Below are 17,435 nucleotides of genomic sequence, written 5' to 3'. Positions count from 1 at the left end.
ATTGGCTAACGAGCATTGAAATGTGGCTGGAGTGAACAAGGCACTAAATTTTAAACTTTATTTGATTTAAATTACCACATGAATAAAGTGGCTACTGTATTGGGTTAGAGTCCATCTACATCTTTGCTCTTTTTTCTTTTAATCTGAGGATATTTTTTTCATTGCTTTTTTTAGAGAGAATGGAAAAAGAGGGAGGTGTGGGGGGGAGAGAAACATCAATGTGAGAGAGACTCATTGATTGGTTGCCTCCTGCACATTCCCTGACCAGGGCTGGGGATGGAGCCTGCAACCCAGATGTGTGCCCTTGACCAGGAATTGAACCCATGACCCTTCGGTGTGTGGGCTGACACTCTAACCACTGAGCAACACTGGCCAGGGCAAAAACTTTATATTTTTTATAATTTAAAATTTTTGTGACTATTTGTTAGTATGGCTCATAGTCTGTTTTCAAGCTGTAAATACTGTAAGTTCTCTTTTATAGTTTCAGAAACTGAGGCAGAAGTATGAACTGAAGTTTTCCCTCAAATTGAGATTATTAGATTTAAATTGGGAAGAATCCATCTCTTAGAACCCTAGGATTTTCACAGACATGACTCCTCGGAGCTGACCCCAGGAGGGAGGTTGTTGAGCAAATGAGACTTTCAGTTCCTTTCTCTTTTTCCAGTTAGAGCAGCTCTACTTTTTATCTGTTTTATATTGAACTCCTATATGAGTTTTGAAGAAAGGGTTTCCTGCTTTAAAACAGAAAAAATTCAAAATTAGTGGTTTGGAAAATCCTACTTGGAAAAAAGGCTATCTGCATGATCTGCCAGATGCTAGGCATCTGATCCTCTGGGCATGCCTTGGCCCTCTGCTGGCACAGCTATTTTGTGCCCAGCAGGAGTGAGTGAGCTGAACTTTCACAGTTTTCTTTCTTTTTCTTGACCCCCAACCTCACTACTTCCTCTTTTCCTTTAATCTTTCTCCTCCTAATATTTCTAGTTGGAAGGAAAAGAAGGCCTGGTAAGTCATAGAAGTAGTAGGTTTATATATTTTGTTTGTGTGTGTATATATTTTTAATACATGGATACAGTTAAGACTGGTTGTTTTATCATCAATTGCTCTAAGTTATCAGTTAAAAAAAGGAACAATAAAGTACTTTGTTGAGTGCCGAGACTGATTATTTGGTCCTCTTGTGAATAAGGTTGTTTATGCCAGGAAGTCTTGTGCTCAAGATCTGTAACCCGATTCTATGCCCTGCTCACTTCCACTCCCCAATGGCCTTTCTGAGGACCTGTACCAAGATTTGTGCTCATACCTCTCTGTTATTCTTCATGCCATGAGAAATTTAATATTTCTTTTAGACTCCTCAACCACATTCTCATGCTTGCTTTTTTTTTAAGACCACATTCTGAATTTATTTTCTTATCTACTAATTTTTGTTCAGAACTGTTTTATCTTAAAATCCATTTGCTACAATATGATTGTCATTTTGTTAAAATGGAGAATATGTTTTCAATTCTCCAAATATTTATTTGGAACTACTCATACTCAGTTCAGCCCCATGCTAGGTAATAATACCATGGTGAATACAAGAGAAGTAGAAGGCTGTTATCTCCCAGTCTCCTTAGGAAGCAAACTACACCTGGGAAAGTGTCTAGTAGTGTCAGCTAATGCTATGAGGATATGGCAGGATATTTTCCTAATCTGTTATTAAGATTGCTATCTTTCCAGTTATCCTTTCTGAAAATCCCCAAATCATCTTTAGTTATTCCTTTTATTTCTTGCTTCTGATCAGAAACTAAGCTCTTGATTCTGAATCTTCAAAGCCTTTTGCATCTTTCTTTCCCTTATACATCAGTCAGTTTAGCCATTTTCACTTTTTCCTGGAGTGAATTATTTTCCCTCTCTCTTCCCCTCATCCCCTTTACTTTTCTGATACACAGCTCTAATTGTAAAATTTATTTATTTTATTATTATTATTTTTAAAATATATATTTTCAATGATTTCAGAGAAAGGAAGAGAAAGGGAGAGAGAGAAATGGAAACATCAATGATGAGAGTCATTGATCGGCTGCCTCTAGCATGCCCCCTAATGGGGATCAAGTCCACAACCAGCCCATGTGCCCTGACTGGGAATCAAACCATAGCCTCCTGGTTCATAGGTTGACACTCAACCACTGAGCCACGCTGGCCGGGCTATTTATTTATTTATTTAATTTAGATATTTTATTTCCGATACGGAGTTCTTTTGACTTGTTGTGGTCTTTCTAGAAAAAAATGTCTGACTCCAAGGTTATGGTAAAAACAATTAGAGGCCTGAAATAAACCGACAACAAAATATTAAAATGGCATAATTTTTATATTTATATGTTTTCTAAAAGGCCAACATTTGAGCCCTAGCTGGTTTGGCTCACTGGTTAGAGTGTCGGCCCGCGGACTGAAGGGTCCCCGGATTCGTACCTTGGTTGCAGGTTCAATCCCCGGCCCCTGTCAGTGTGCGAGCAGGAGGCAACCAATTATTGTCTCTCTCTGTCTCTCTGTCTCCCCTCCGCCCCCGAAAAGCAATGGAAAAATATCCTCGGGTGAGAAAAAGAAAGGCCTACATTTGAGACCTATTTAGAATGGTTTGCTTTTCTTTAAAAAAGTATTTCCAGAAGTTATGCTATATTTTTAACTGATTTCCTCCCATAATTTTGGAAGGTAAGGTCTTGTAACATACTCTACCAGATTCCACTAAGCTTTAACACATGGCACTAAAAGGAACTGCTTTGCATTTTGGTCCCAAATAAAGCAAAGATACCATCACAAAATTACCAAAAACAAAAAAGGAGAAGAGGCAGTGACTCAGATCTCAAGTCACAAAAGAGTTATGAATCTAGACCCATAATAAAAGCAATAATATCCTTGGGTAAGGTTTGCTGTGGTTGAAATGTGTTTTAGAGATATTACATTATGGAAAACTGGTTGTACTAGGTCCTAGATATGAGGACTCAAAGGAAAACTCAGCTGAATAGACATTAACCACCTGAGCCTTACATCAGGTGACACTAAACAGAGCTGGTTCAGTCTGGCTTTCTCTTTTCCGTCCCTGGTTTTTATGGTCCTGTTTTAAGACAGCTGAAGGCAAAATAAACATTGCTCAGAAATCACCTGATCATGTCAATAGCACAACATATAATAATAACAAGAGGACCAGTCAAGCTCATAGTCTAATTTTACTTTCTTTAAAAAAATGAAACAATACAAAAATCTAAAAAGTTAAAATTAGATCTGCTTGCTTATAAATATTAAACCAGTTTAATAAATACAAAAACAGATTTCCAAGAGAAAAATATTCTCTATCTTGAATAACAATTGAAAGTAAATGGACACTGAGTTTGTTCTGTATTTTCTTTATTTCACAGAAAAATTTAAACCTCATTGTTCAAAACTGCCATGCAAGCAGCAAAATACCAAGTCTCCTGACAAAGGCAGATCTATTAATACATATATGCAGTGACTTTAAATGTTTCCAAAATGCTTTTTAAAAAAATATCCAGGAAGTTTAGAAGAGAACTAATATCCAGAAACCCAAGTATCTAGATTGTCTCCCAGACACTGGGAAAGTTTTCTCCTTCTTCCCATTTATCTTTTATTCTAAGGTTACTCATAAACTAATACCAAAATAGCAAACTATAAACACAAACTTCAATTTCTCTGAGCACGCTTCTGAAACAACACTCTCACAATGATTTATTTCTTCCCCCTCTCCCAAAGTGGGAGAAATGTAATGAGGAAAAAGAACAATTCAGTCTAACAGACAATGACCTATTGAGTCTTTTTTGCATTGTATCCCTCTGATGTTGACTCTTCTGCTTCCCTCTTCCACCTTTGAGGACCATTTGATTGCATTGTACCCACCTTGATAATCCAGGATAATCTCCCTACTTTAAAGTCAGCTGAACACCAAAGCCCCCCAAACAACCCAGTTAAAAAATGGGCAAGGGACCTGAATAGAACTTCTCCAAAGAGGCCAATAGACATATGAAAAGATGCTCAACGTCACTAATCATTGGGGAAATGTAAATTAAAACCACAATGAGATATCCCCTCACACTTGTCAGAATGGCCATCATCAATAAATCAAACAACAAGTGTTGGTGAGGATGTGGAGAAAAGGGAGCCCTTGTGCACTGTTGGTGGGAATGCAGACTGGTGCAGCCACTGTGGAAAGCAGTATGGAGTTACCTCAAAAAATTAAAAATGGAGCTGCCTTATAACCCAGTGACTCCACTTCTGGGAATTTATCTGAAGAAACCCAAACACTAATTTGAAAGAATGTATGCACCCCTGTGCTCACTGCAACATTATTTACAATAGTCAAGATTTGGAAGCAGCCCAAGTGTCCTTCAGTATGTGAGTGGATAAAAAACTGTGATATATTTACATAATGGAATACAACTTGGCCATAAAGAAGGAAATCTTACCCTTTACGACAGCATGGATGGACCTGGAGAGCATTATGCTGGGTGAAATAAGCCAGGCAGAGAAAGACAAGGACCATATGATTTCACTCATATGTGGAATCTAATGAACAAATGAACTAACAAGCAAAATAGGGACAGACCTATAGCTAGAAAACAGGCTGACGTGACAGCTGTCAGGGGCAGGGGTGGGAGCGTGGAGGGATTGAACAAAAAAGATAAACTCATGGACACGGACAACAGTGTGGTGATTTCAAGGGAGAGGGGCGATAAATGGTGATGGATGGAGACTTGACTTAGGGTGGTGAACACACAATATAGTGCACAGATGATATGTTGTGGAATTGTGCACCTGAAACCTGTAAAATTTTGTTAACCTCTGTCACCCCAGTAAATTCAATAAAAAAGAAAAAAATAAAGTCAGCTGATTATCAGCCTTAATACTATCTGCAATTTTAATTCATTCCCCTTGCAATATAACAATATATTCATTCACAAGTTCTGGAGATTAGGACACGGGCACCTTTGGACATCTTCTGCCTACTGTAGTGTACCATTAGGAAAACATTTTTGAGCACATCACCAGGTGCTACTATTAATCCATATTAAATATTAGTTAAACAATTTTTTATGTAAAAAGTTATATAAGTAAAAATTCTAATTTTCACCCCATACTTTAAAGGATAATCTGGCTCATTTCCCATTTGCAGACTACTGGCTAACAATAGAGCCTAGGGGAGGTCCTGCCCTGGAATAAGAATTTTAACTTTTAATTGAATTCAGTGAATATTTACTGAGCACTAACTATGAACAAAGCAGTGTTTTTAGTATATATAGAGACACAGAACCACGTGGTGTATTTAATCCATGTGGGCTAACTATTGTAGTAAACAACTTAAAATATTGTTGGCTTAAAAGCTTGTTTCTTATTCATGTCCCAGTCCAGCGCATGTTAGGTGGAGGTGGAAAGGAAGTTCTTTTTTACCAAGAACAGGGCCACAGATTCCTCCACTGGATCTTCTGCATCTGCTGGCAGATGAAAGAATAAAGTGTGGAGAATAGTGTTGAAGTTTTATAGGACAGGCCTAGAAATGACATAATCGCTCTGCCCCTATACCACTGGCCAGAACTCAGTGTTATAGACTTAACCAATTGTTAATAGACATGTAGTCTACTTCAGGAGGAAAAGGGAAGCAGTTTAATTAAAAAAAAAAGAAAAAAAAGTAGCCATTTTCTTCCACATATTACATCCCTGTCCTCAGGAACCCTGTAATTTATTTTATTATTTTATTTTTTAACTTGGCAAGGCAAACTTTACTTCTGCAGAAGGGTTACGGAGCTACCCAAATCAGGCAAGCAAGCACCAAGAACCCTGTAATTTAGTGGAAGAAACAGACATAGATAAAACCTGATGTAGAAGGCAGGTCTGATAAGTGTTACAACAGAGGTCTATATGGAGTCATATGAGTGTAGAGGGAAGAGAAAGATTAATTTTTGATTAGAAAGATTAGGGAAATATTTGAAATTATGTCTCTGAGATAGGAATTATTCTGACCATCCTCAAAGGGTCATTTTAAGATTTAAATGACTTAATATGTGGCAGTACCTGGCATACTAAATGGTATATAAATGTTTGGTGCTATTGTTGTTATTGTGATTATTATTTGGAGATATTAATTGAACTGGGTTTTTAAGGATTGGTAGAACTTTGAAAAGAATTCCAAACGGACTTACTCTAACAACAATATGGAATTCAGAACATATTTAGGAGTGGCAGATTATGTAACTCAACCATAGAGAATGCAGGTGGATGTAATAGAAGATAAAGAAGAGAGGCTTGAGTCAGATAATTCAGACTCTTGAATAACATGCTAAGGAATTTGGACTTTGATCAGGAGCTGTGAGCTGCCACAAAAAGTTTTTGAGTAGCCACTAGCTGCTTAAGGAAAGGGGTTGTGTCTTGTTCATTTTTATATCCTTTTATAACTATATGAAGAGGTAATATAACATGGAGATTAAGAGCACAGACACTGGAACCCACTGTTTAGGTTTGAGAGAGGAATGGAGAGAGAGAGAGAAGCATCGATTTGTTGTTTCACTTATTTATGCTTTCATTGGTTGATTCTTGTATGTGCCCTGCCTAGGGATCAAACCCAGAACCTTGGTGTATCAAGACGACGCTCCAACCAACTGAGCTACCCATTCAGGGCTAAGCCTCAATTTCTTTATCATTATGATTGGCATAATAAAAGTTCTACTTCACTGGATTGTTGTGAAGATTAAATGAATATAATGTAAATTGCTTAGAATAATGCTTGCAGAGGAAGTACTCTTTAAGAGATAGTTGTTGCCATAATCATAATCATTACCAATGCCTGGCATGTGGTAGGCACTGAATAATTTTTGAGTGTTCAGAGTTGCTTTAAATTTACTTAGCAAGTGTTTATATACTGTTATATGCCAAGCAAGAGAATGCTGTTAAGAAGCTTATAGTCTAGTAGTGGAGATATAAGGCATGTTATGAAACATAGTCAAAGGTTAGGAAATGACCATGATATGGGAGAGCAGTGTAGATGGAGTGCCTTGATGGTTTAGAAGCATGTTAACTCAGAAGGGAGCCAAATTTGTTTTGTGGGAAAGGAAGTATTTGAACCCAGCTTTAAAGATGGATAGATTCTATGTGGAAATGGGGGGTGAAGGGCATTCTAGCCGGTGGGAACAACCTGAGAAAGGGCGAAGGTGTGGGAAAGCATGGTAATGACATTTTATGGGAAATGGTAAATCATGCTTTAGGAAAGACTGAGGCAAATTAAGTCTCTGGTCAAAGTCGAACTTACTAATGGCATCAGAGTTGGGAGTTACCTGTTACAGTCTTACTGACTTTAGAGATCGCTGTCTTCTGTATGGACTGAGCCTTGCTACTCAATGGATGGTCCATGGACCAAACGTCAGCATCACCTGGGAGCTTGTTAGGAGTTCAGACTGCAATTTACATGATCCTAGGTGATTCGTTTCCACATTAAAATTTATGAAGCACTGATCTAAAAAACAAAAGCAACTATGCCTACTTCTCAATATGAATGTGTGTGTAATATGAAACTAAAAATAACAAAGTTGAATAATCATTCCCTCTCAAGCACATGCATTAAGAAAGTGCTCCTTGAGCTAAGTAATTCTAGCTGACAAGATTTGGGGTGGAGGCAGTGGGGAATAAGAATCATTCAGGATGTAATTTTTTTAGGTCTAATATCAAAAAAGATTTGAGATTTTACTCACAACTTAGAGTTTGATATAATTAGCAATAAAAATTTTAGTGAAAACTTATTGTTAAATTAAATGCTTTTGTAGGCACATATCACTTCCCTGTTAAGGATGAGTAATTCCCTTTAAAAGTATATTCTGTTTATAGCAACTGGAATGATTAAGTCTGCTCAAGCTCCTTTTCCAATATAAAGCTAATGCCTGCCTCAGCTTGCCAGCTCTAGGACACCTTTTTGGATGTGGTGGTGGTAGAAAAGAAAAGAGCTTGAGCAGGTCAGGCAGAAAAGCTTCACACAGAAGTAGAGTTGTGCGACACCACTGTAATGTGGTAATGTGAGTGGGGGGAGTGGAAGAAGGCAGACAGGAAACTGTCACATGAAGCCAGTGCCTCTCTGTATGTGCTGTGCTGTCTGGGATACTTCTGTGGGTGATGTGGTCATAGTGACTGTGAGTCTGGGGGAAAGGGCAGCAGGGATGTATCACAGGGAAACCAGGTCCTTTCAGCTTCTAGGAGACCCATTACTTTAGAATGTCGCCATTGTTTTGCTAATAGAATCCTACTGCCTAACTTGTATATAAATAATTTACTTAACAAAATAAATGCCTCTTACTTTCCAGCCTGTACCTGCCTCTAAATGTTCTTTCTTATAAAATGAGTTTACACTATGAAGCTAACTTGATGATTATTGTGTTTTTTTCCCATTCAAGAAATGCTTGTTTAGCATCTTATATGCAAAGCATTGTGTTTCAGGAAATATATATAGAAACAGATGATATGAGATCTGTACTCTTAAAAAAGTTTCTTCTATTACAGTCTGGAGAAGGAGTCAGAAATGTTAAAAGAGGAAGAAGAATAGCTAACATTTTCTAGTGCTTCTTATGTTCCAGGAGCCCAAGTTATCTCATTTCATCTTCACAGTAACCATATAGGTTAGGTAATATTAATATTTCCATTTTGCATGTGAAGAAACTGAAATAAAGACAGGTCATTGGTAAGCAGAGCCAGGCTTCAAATCCAAGCAGTCTGACTCCAGACCCTGGACCACTTCACTTATGCTAATGAGCAATCTTTCAAAGGGTGAAAATGCTAGTGGCATTGTGGGGGTGGGTTGGTGGAAAGTGCTAGCGGTACTGTGGGTGGGGGAGAAGGAGAGGGAGAGAGAGGAAGAGAGAAGAGTAATGCTGAGGACATCCAGGAGATTGCAATAGAGAAGAAATTTTAGCTGATTCTGGAAGGATGATCTTCAGTAAGTAAGGTCTTCCAATTCAGGGAGGAACTTGAACTTAAGTTCCCAGATCATAAAAATCATTCATGCCATTCGACAAAATTTTTTTTTTTAATATATCTTTATTGATTCCAGAGAGAGGAAGGCTGAAGGAGAGATAGAAACATCAATGATAAGAGAGAATCATTGATTGGCTGCCTCCTGCATGCCCATTGCTGGGGATTGAGCCCGCAACCTGGGCATGTGCCCTGACGGGGAATCGAACCTCGACCTCCTGGATCATAGGTCGATGCTCAACTGCTGAGCCACGCTGGCCAGGCTTAACAAATCTTTATTGAGAGCTTACTTACTATGTGCCAGATGCTATACTAGGTACAAGAAATGGAGAGATAAGTAAAACTCTGAATCTCCCTCAGTAAGGAAAGTTACAAAAAAGTGATGTTGGTTATTATCCTGTTTTACAGAGAGGGAAACTAATGCTTGCCAAGTAAAAGGTGGAGGTGAGATTTGAACCTATACCCTCTAATTTCAGAACCCTTTTAACTACTCTATTTCGCTTTCCATTTCTTTCCAAGGCAGAGGTAAGTTTCAACTAGTCATTGGAGCCTGCATTCTATTTTCAGGACTGCCTAGATCTTTCCTCAGGTTCTTCCTTTCTCAAGTTCCCATCAAGTCTCTGGATACACTTAGAAAAAAAACAGTGGTCAGCCATGGCTGGGTGGCTAGGTTGGTTTGAGCATTGTCCCATAAACCAGGAGGTTGCAGGTTTGATTCCCCTTCAGGGCACATACCTAGGTTGCAGGTTCCATCTCTGGTCAGGGTGTGTATGGCAGGCAACTGGTCAATTTTTCTCTCTCACATCGATGTTTCTTTCACATCGATGTCTCTCTCTCTCTTTCTCCCTTCCCCTCTCTCTCAAATTAATAAAAAACATATCCTTATGTGAGGATTAAAAAAGAAATAGCAAAGAAAAAACCAGTCGTCCAGAAACCACCTCTTGGAGAAACTCAGAAATTTCCACTTTAGTGATTTTGGTTGAAGCAGCATGTCTTTAAAACTCTGCTGTTGTATTATAGATGACCAGGTATTCTCCTTCACTCAGTTCCTTTGCACTCAACAATTGTTTACTGAATGTGCATATTGTTTGCTAGTAACTGTTAGGTGTGATCACAGGGAAGAATATGACCTGGACTCTGCCTTCATGGAACTTTATGTTCCTTTCCAGCACAGTGACTGCTGTCCCAGCACTCTCACTTGTAGTCATTCTCTTCCCTTTTGTTTGCTCTTCTAAACTAGAACTTAGTTGAGACTTGTGGGCATATTAGTAACACTTCCTTCTTGGCAACCCAACCCCTATTGTCACAGGCTTTATTACATTTGATTTCTCCCACTGTGATTATCATTCATAATTGTTGATTTATGTTTTTTATTTAAAAATTATTTTTAGGTCCTGGCTGGGTAGCTCAGTTGGTTAGAGTGTTGTCCTGATATGCCAAGATTGCTGGTTGAATCCCCAGTTAGGGCATGTACAAGAATCAACCAGTGAATGCATAAGTAAATGCAAAAACAAATCGATGTTTCTCTCTCTCTCTTTCTTCTTAAAATCAATAAATTAAAATTTTTAAAAAATATATACCTTTATTGATTTCAGAGAGAGGAGAGGGGGAGAGAGAGAGAGAAACATCAATGATGAGAGAGTCATTGATCGGCTGCCTCCTGCACGCCCCTGACTGGGGATCGTGCCCGCAATCCGGGCTTGTGCCCTGACCAGGAATCGAACCTCAGTTGCTTGGATCCTGGGTCGATGCTCAACCACCGAGCCATGCCCGGCGGTTGAAAAAACTGTTGGTTGAAAAATACTTCAAATATTTGTGTACACTGAAAAAGTAAAGTCTCCTTTTACCCCCTCAGTACCACTTATTTATTATTGTTTCTAGAAATTTTTTTATTAATATGTAATTTTTTTACACAATTGAGATTTGTAGCTCGATGTTTTCATTTAACAGTGTATTTTAGATATCTTCCCATATCAGTGCATAAAGACCCACTTTATTCTTTTAAATGGCTATATAGTTTTCCAGTCTAGGAATATACCACAAATATTTAACCAGTCTTTTATTAGTGGGTTTTAGATTCATATGTACTGGTGAAGTAGATGTCTTTTTACATGTATTTTGCTCACCCAAACTGAATATATTTGTAAGATAAATTCCTAGAAATGGAATTGTTGGTGCAATTAAAACTTTTGCTAGATATGATCAATTACCATTTGAAAAAATTGTGCCAAGAACTCAACAGTGTTTCCTGTTCATGTTGTCTCAACTTCAGAACATTATGAATTTTAATATTTGTTCATTTGATAGATTTAAAAAGCAATATCTCAAGAAAAGCAGTATCTCCTTGTTTTAATGTACATTTCTTTATGAGTAAATCGGAGCACATTTTGATATTTTTATTAGTCATATATACTTACTTTTCTGTGAATTATGTATATATCACTTGCTTATTTTTCTATTGGGTTCTTTTTTATTACGTATTTGGAAGAGTTTTTTACGTTAAGGAAGTTAGTTCTTTGTCATTCAGCAAATGTGGGCTCCCCCCCCCCCCAGTTTGTAAATTACACATCTTCAGATTGGGTAGTCCAACCCGCTTACTTTCTAGATGAGGAAACAGAGCCCAAAATAGGGTTAGGGTTAGTGACTTTTTTTGGTGGTGGTAGTCAGATAGTGGCAGAGCTAAAAGCAACATCAAGTGTTTTACTTCTAGTTTGGTGCTTTTTTCATTATACCATGCTATTTTTAAGGTTAACCCTCCTCCTTCTTCCACCATTGCTTTTTCCCACTACGTCTTGCCACAACCAGATGTTTCATGTAAACTTATAAATTTACCAGCCTGACATCAGAATTTGAGAGGCTACAGGGTTGTACAGGAGCCTAGGGGATGTCACAGGTATTAGATTGTTTCTAATGCATAGGTAACTAAACTAGTTTCTCTATATGGCAGTTATGTTCATGTCCTTTTCATTTGTTTAAAAAAAGCCTTTTGTTTTATAGGTTCATGGGTGTATGTGTACATCAAGGACAATTGCATGCACTTACAGAGGTAAGATAGACTTCAATAAATGTGTTGAAGGTGACTTCTTTGCCTTAGTTTCAGCAATTTATGGTTCCATAGTGATTGTTACTTGCATATGTAAGGAAAATGTGTGTGCATTTATGTTCATACAAAAATGGCAGGGTTAACAGTGCTTTCTTTTGTTCCCTGGGGACAATGGCCATATCTCTTAATACTCTTGGATTCCCTCAAAATACTTGGTAAATACTCTGATGATATGAGTGCTCAAATATTAAATTGGTTCTTGCTGCCTGGATGACCCTCTCCTAAGCTAAGGATGGCATCACTTGGCTGCAGACTCTATCATTGCAACAGATTCCCAGACTACCCAGAAATGTTTGTTGTCCTGATCTAGAATACCAGTGTCACTGCTGTAGTTTCCTGATTGCTCTTATTACTCCTTGGAATCAGTTTACATATCCATTCTCATTTCATTTTCTGCCTCCTGTAGACAGATAAATACATGGTAGTCATTACTGAGCCTCTGAGGACGAGAGAATCCTCTCTAGAACAAAGGCTTCCCAAATTCAGGTACTGAGTTATCAGCTTCAGAATTTGTTTGGGTGCTGCTTAGAAACAGATGCCTAGAATCTTCCAGGTTTAGTAGGTCTATATAGGGCCCATTTTTATTAGAAGCTCCCCAGATTATTCTAATGAGCACTTAGATTTTAGAATCTGTTCTAGAATGTTCACATTCCTTCTTGAGTAGTAAGTAACAAAATACAAAGTGAAGAACCTTAGGAAGGAAAATTATTTAACAGAATTTGCAAGAGTATTGTTTTTCTGCTGGCTTGGTGCCTGGTATTAGTCCTTAATATCTTATGAAGGAGGGTCCCATGTGTCTCTCTCTGTGTCTCTTTTCTCAGTTACTGAGGCACCAGAATATAGAATGTGTGTAGCTATTTGTTGCCTTGTATATGGAAGGCCAAATAAAGTGGGCTCTGAAGTCATGATTGTCTAGGTTTGAATCTCTCTGTGCCTCAATGTTTTCTTCTGTAAAATGGAAATAATAATAATAGTACCTGTCCCAGGGCATCTAGAGAAGAGGGTCAGAAGCTAAGCCCTAGAGTATTTCAATTTTAAAAGTCTGGGAGAAGGGCAGATTAAGGAGTGGCTAAGTGAGGTAGGAAGAAAACCAGGAAAGAAAACATTGAATGGGAAGGAAGCAGTTTCAAGGAAAAGGGAATAATTAATTGTGGCAAATTCTGCTGCCGATGAGATGATGACCACCTCACAGGGTGGTTGTGAGGATGAAATGTAAAATGCTTATTTAGCACAGTGTCTGGCATATAGTAATTGTTAAATACATTTTTACTATTATAGCTTTTATTACCAACAGTGACTAGTCCCTCTTGAACTCCTTATAATGTATTTTTCATTTGGTACTTAGTTCTATGCTGTTGTTAATGTCATTAAATTTTTAAAAAATCTTTTATTGAAGTAACAGAAAAAGCACATATATGAAAAGTGTACAGCTTACTAAATTTTTATAAATGAACATAACTACAACCAGAATTCCAGATCAAGAAACATTTTCTGTGTATTTCTTTTCTCAGAAGTGAGTCTATAAATTCTTCAAAGACAACTCTCTTCTTCTCTCAAGCCTTCTATCCACCAGACCTCTGACACTAATAATTGTAGAAGTATTTGTTACTTCCTTCTTGTAGCATTGTTCTCTGAAACGTGAGTTCATTAGAAGGGATTGTATATTGGTTTTGCTGACAAAGAAGAACATGCTTTAATATTTGTGATCATGTCCCAAATTTAGAAGTGGGCTGTAATGGAAATGGCAGAAAGGAATGATCTTAATGCAACATTCCCTTGGCCATGTTGCACTTAAGTAATGTTTTCTATTGCTTTTTAGCTTGTTTATAGCCATATATAACATACAATGGGTGTTTTGTGAAAGAGTGTGTATTTTTAGTATCATTAATGAGATATTGACGTAGCTTATGATATGAATACTTTTTATTATGATGTTAATAGGCTGATGGTCATGAAGTCCAAATATCTAAATGGTGTTGGGTATTTTCTGAAGGAGATCAGTAAAGGCTTTCATGGCATAGGTCTCTTGGGACCCTTACATTTAATTGCCTTATAATTTTGGCTTGGCAGTATAGCTATTGGTTTCACTAAGGATCATAAAATAAATTGCTAATGACATCTAGCACAGCATTTGGAACTTGGATGGCATTTAATAAATATTTCTTGATTGCTGCTGTGTCTACTCTCCACAGCAATGCGAGCACCATTCCAATTTTTCTTAAAATGGTTTGTTAATAATTACAGTAGACAAACATAGCTTTTGTTAATGTCTGTAAAGTAGTGATATTATTAGGAAGAATATTTCCCATATCCAGTAGTGATCTGGACTCTTCTGGGCTTGAATAATTTCTATGAGTCTTTTTTTTTTTTTTTTAATATATTTTTATTGATTTCAGAGAGAGGAAGGGAGAGGGGGAGAGAGAGAGAAACATCAATGATGAGAGAGTCATTGATAGGCTGCCTCCTGCATGCCCCCGACTGGGGATCCAGCCCACAACCCAGGCATGTGCCCTGACTGGGAATCGAACCTCAATCTCCTGGATCCTGGGTCGATGCTCAACCGCTGAGCCACACCCAGTCGGGCGGCAAGCCCTTTTTAAGACAATACCAGAATAGCAAAAGTGTGCCATCGAATTTGCACAAGTGCTTGTCATGATTCTATTTATATTCAAATTTGCTTGGCCAACACCCCATTGGACAAAGCAAGTCACATGCCTGAGTCCACACTGGGAGCATGCCAAAGGGGTGAAGAATTGGAATCATTGTTACAATCTTCCATACCCTATAAATAGTCCAATTATTAAATCGTAATTATTTGCCTTTTCTACCCTAGTTGAGGGTAAAGACTATCTCATTTATTTATTTATTAAATATATCTTTATTGATTTTAGAGAGAGGAAAGGAGAGGGAGAGAGAGACAGAAATATCAATGATGACAGAGTCATTGATCGAGCCCACAATCCAGGCATGTGCCCTGACCGGGAATTGAACCCCGATCACCTGGATCCTAGGTCGACGCTCAACCACTGAGCCACACCCGGCCGGGCATATCTCATTTAAAAAATCCTACCTACCAGTTATTAAACACCCACTATGGGTTAAGTGCTATCCTTGGTGCTTTTGTATTTTAGCATAATTCTCAATTCTTTAGTCAAATTTTCTCCATTTTATAGGTGAGAAAATGAAGGCTTAGAGAAATTAGGTAACTTCCTCTAAGTAGGGTTTGGACCCAGGTTCATCTGACTTCAAAGGCTATCCTCTTTCCATTGCAACATGCCATCCTTTTTTTATAAATTTCTTTTTTTTTTTTTTTAATATATCTTTATTGATTTCAGAGAGAGGAAAGGAGAGGGAGAGAGAGAGATAGAAACATCAATGATGAGAGAGTCATTGATCGCGCTCACAACCCGGCATGTGCCCTGACCGGGAATCGAACCCCAATCGCCTGGATCCTAGGTCGACGCTCAACCGCTGAGCCACGCCCGGCCGGGCGCAACATGCCATCCTTAATTCATTTATGTATTCCCCATAGGGCTAAGTACAGGTTCTTGTATGTGTGGAGTGTGTATTTGAGTCTTACTAGCTTGATATATATTTTGGGTTATTTTGGAAAGATATTTTCTGGCTATTGGGTATATTAGAATGTGTTTGGATGCAAGTAACAGAAAACAGTTAAATGGCCTTAAACAAGAAAACTAATATAACTGGAATTCCAGCAGTTTATTAGGTTAAGTGTTGGTTTGATTCAGCAGCTAAATAGATGTTATCCAGAGACCTCACTTCTTTCTATCTCTTTGCTCAGTCTTTACATTGTCAACTTCATCCTAAGGTTGGCTCCCATTCATAATAAAAAAATAGCTGCTACCAGTTTACATGCTATATGTTTTCTCTTCCATATATAAGATGGAGGATGTGGGTCAAAGAAGGAGAAGAAAAAGATACTTCTGTACAAATTATGTGTCATCTCATAATGCTATTCTTTTTAAGCTTATTAAGAAAGGAACATCCCGCCTGGCCCGGTGTGGCTTAGCAGTTGAGCATCAACCTAGGATCCAGGAGATCAAGGTTCGATTCCTGGTCAGGGGATATGTCCGGGTTGGGGGCTTGATCCCCAGCGGGGGGCATGCAGGAGGCAGCTGATCAATAATGACTCTTTTATCATTAATGTTTCAATTCTCTCTCTCTCTTGCTCTCTTCCTCTCCCTTCCTCTCTGAAATCAATAAAGATATATTTAAAAAAAAGAAAGGCACTTCCCTAGCCGGTTTGCTCAGTGCTTAGAGTGTCAGCCTGAGCCGACTGAAAGGTCTCGGGTTCAATTCTGATCAAGGGCACATACTTCGTTTGCAGGCTTGATCCTCAGCCCTAGTGGGGGCACGTGGGGGAGGCAACCAGTCGACGTGTCTCTCTCACATTGATGTTTCTCTCTCTCTCTCTCCCCCCTTATCTCTCTTTTTCTCTCTCTCCCTCCCTCTCTCTCTCTCAAAAGCAATGCGGAAATAAAAAAGAAAGGCATAAAGAGGGAAATATCTTCGTAATCAAACAGTTGGGGAAACCTCTTTGTGCAAGCCTCTCAGTGCCTAGAAGATTGGGCATTTGAAGAATGAGTAAAGTATAAGGTTGTGGAATAGGGATCCAAAGTAACAATATTTAAGTCAGAGGAGTCAGCAAGATAATTGCTTGGCAGGTAGGATTTGGGGATCTCTCTTGCTTTTTCTGCCATGGAGAATCTATTGTTTTTTTCCACTGTGGCACTGAGAACCACTCAGGTAAAAATACAGCAACTGCTTGACCCAGTGAGGTGATGTAGCCTCTTTACAGCAATGTCTCCTCAGTCTGGCAGATACTTGGTACCGAAAGAAATGCTTTTAGCTCATGAGGGGATGGATCAGCCCTGCAAGGTGACTGAAGATAATTTTTTATTCACATAGCCCTCATCCTTTTCTCACTCATCATTTCCACCCCCACTATACACCTTTCTTTATTAAAGAATAGTTATTTTGGAAATTCCATATGTGGGTTGATAAGTGTTGTTTCTGAGTTTTTTGTCAGACATGTAAGAAACCTTATATAATCAAAGAGCTTACAATGAAAGGAAACTCTGTGGGTTCAGTGACCAAACTTATGCATTATTTATAAAATTGAGCAGCCAGACCCCGATTCCAGTTTCTTGGTGTGCTGTGATATTACCATTACTTTGCCTGCTTCTTTTCTTGATTCTGTGTGTCCCAGTAGAGAGTATTCTCCTGGCCTTATTTACCTTGAGGCAGATGTGAAGTCGTCTGGTGCCTGCCTTGGGTTAACTTTGGCAGCATAGCCATACCTATCTTTTAAGCAGGGGGTGGA

The 17,435-nt window shown here is 38.4% G+C and overlaps 1 protein-coding gene across 3 annotated transcripts in view; it reads left to right on the top strand.

Moving 5' to 3' along the window:
- TESK2 (testis associated actin remodelling kinase 2) overlaps nucleotides 1-17,435 on the top strand; it is a 97,046-nt gene that overhangs the window by 46,347 nt on the left and 33,264 nt on the right. For all 3 annotated transcript variants that reach the window (XM_087820394.1, XM_016199257.2, XM_016199256.2), the window contains exon 4: nucleotides 11,986-12,034. In XM_087820394.1, coding sequence (XP_087676520.1) covers nucleotides 11,986-12,034 — 49 coding nt within the window. The remainder of the gene's footprint in view (nucleotides 1-11,985; nucleotides 12,035-17,435) is intronic.

The sequence above is a fragment of the Miniopterus natalensis genome, chromosome 9 (genome assembly GCF_054644295.1).
Source record: "Miniopterus natalensis isolate mMinNat1 chromosome 9, mMinNat1.hap1, whole genome shotgun sequence".
In the NCBI taxonomy this organism is placed as follows: Eukaryota; Metazoa; Chordata; class Mammalia; order Chiroptera; family Miniopteridae; genus Miniopterus; species Miniopterus natalensis.
Note: the sequence above shows the minus strand (reverse complement) of the source record. Positions and strands in the feature narration are given on the sequence as shown.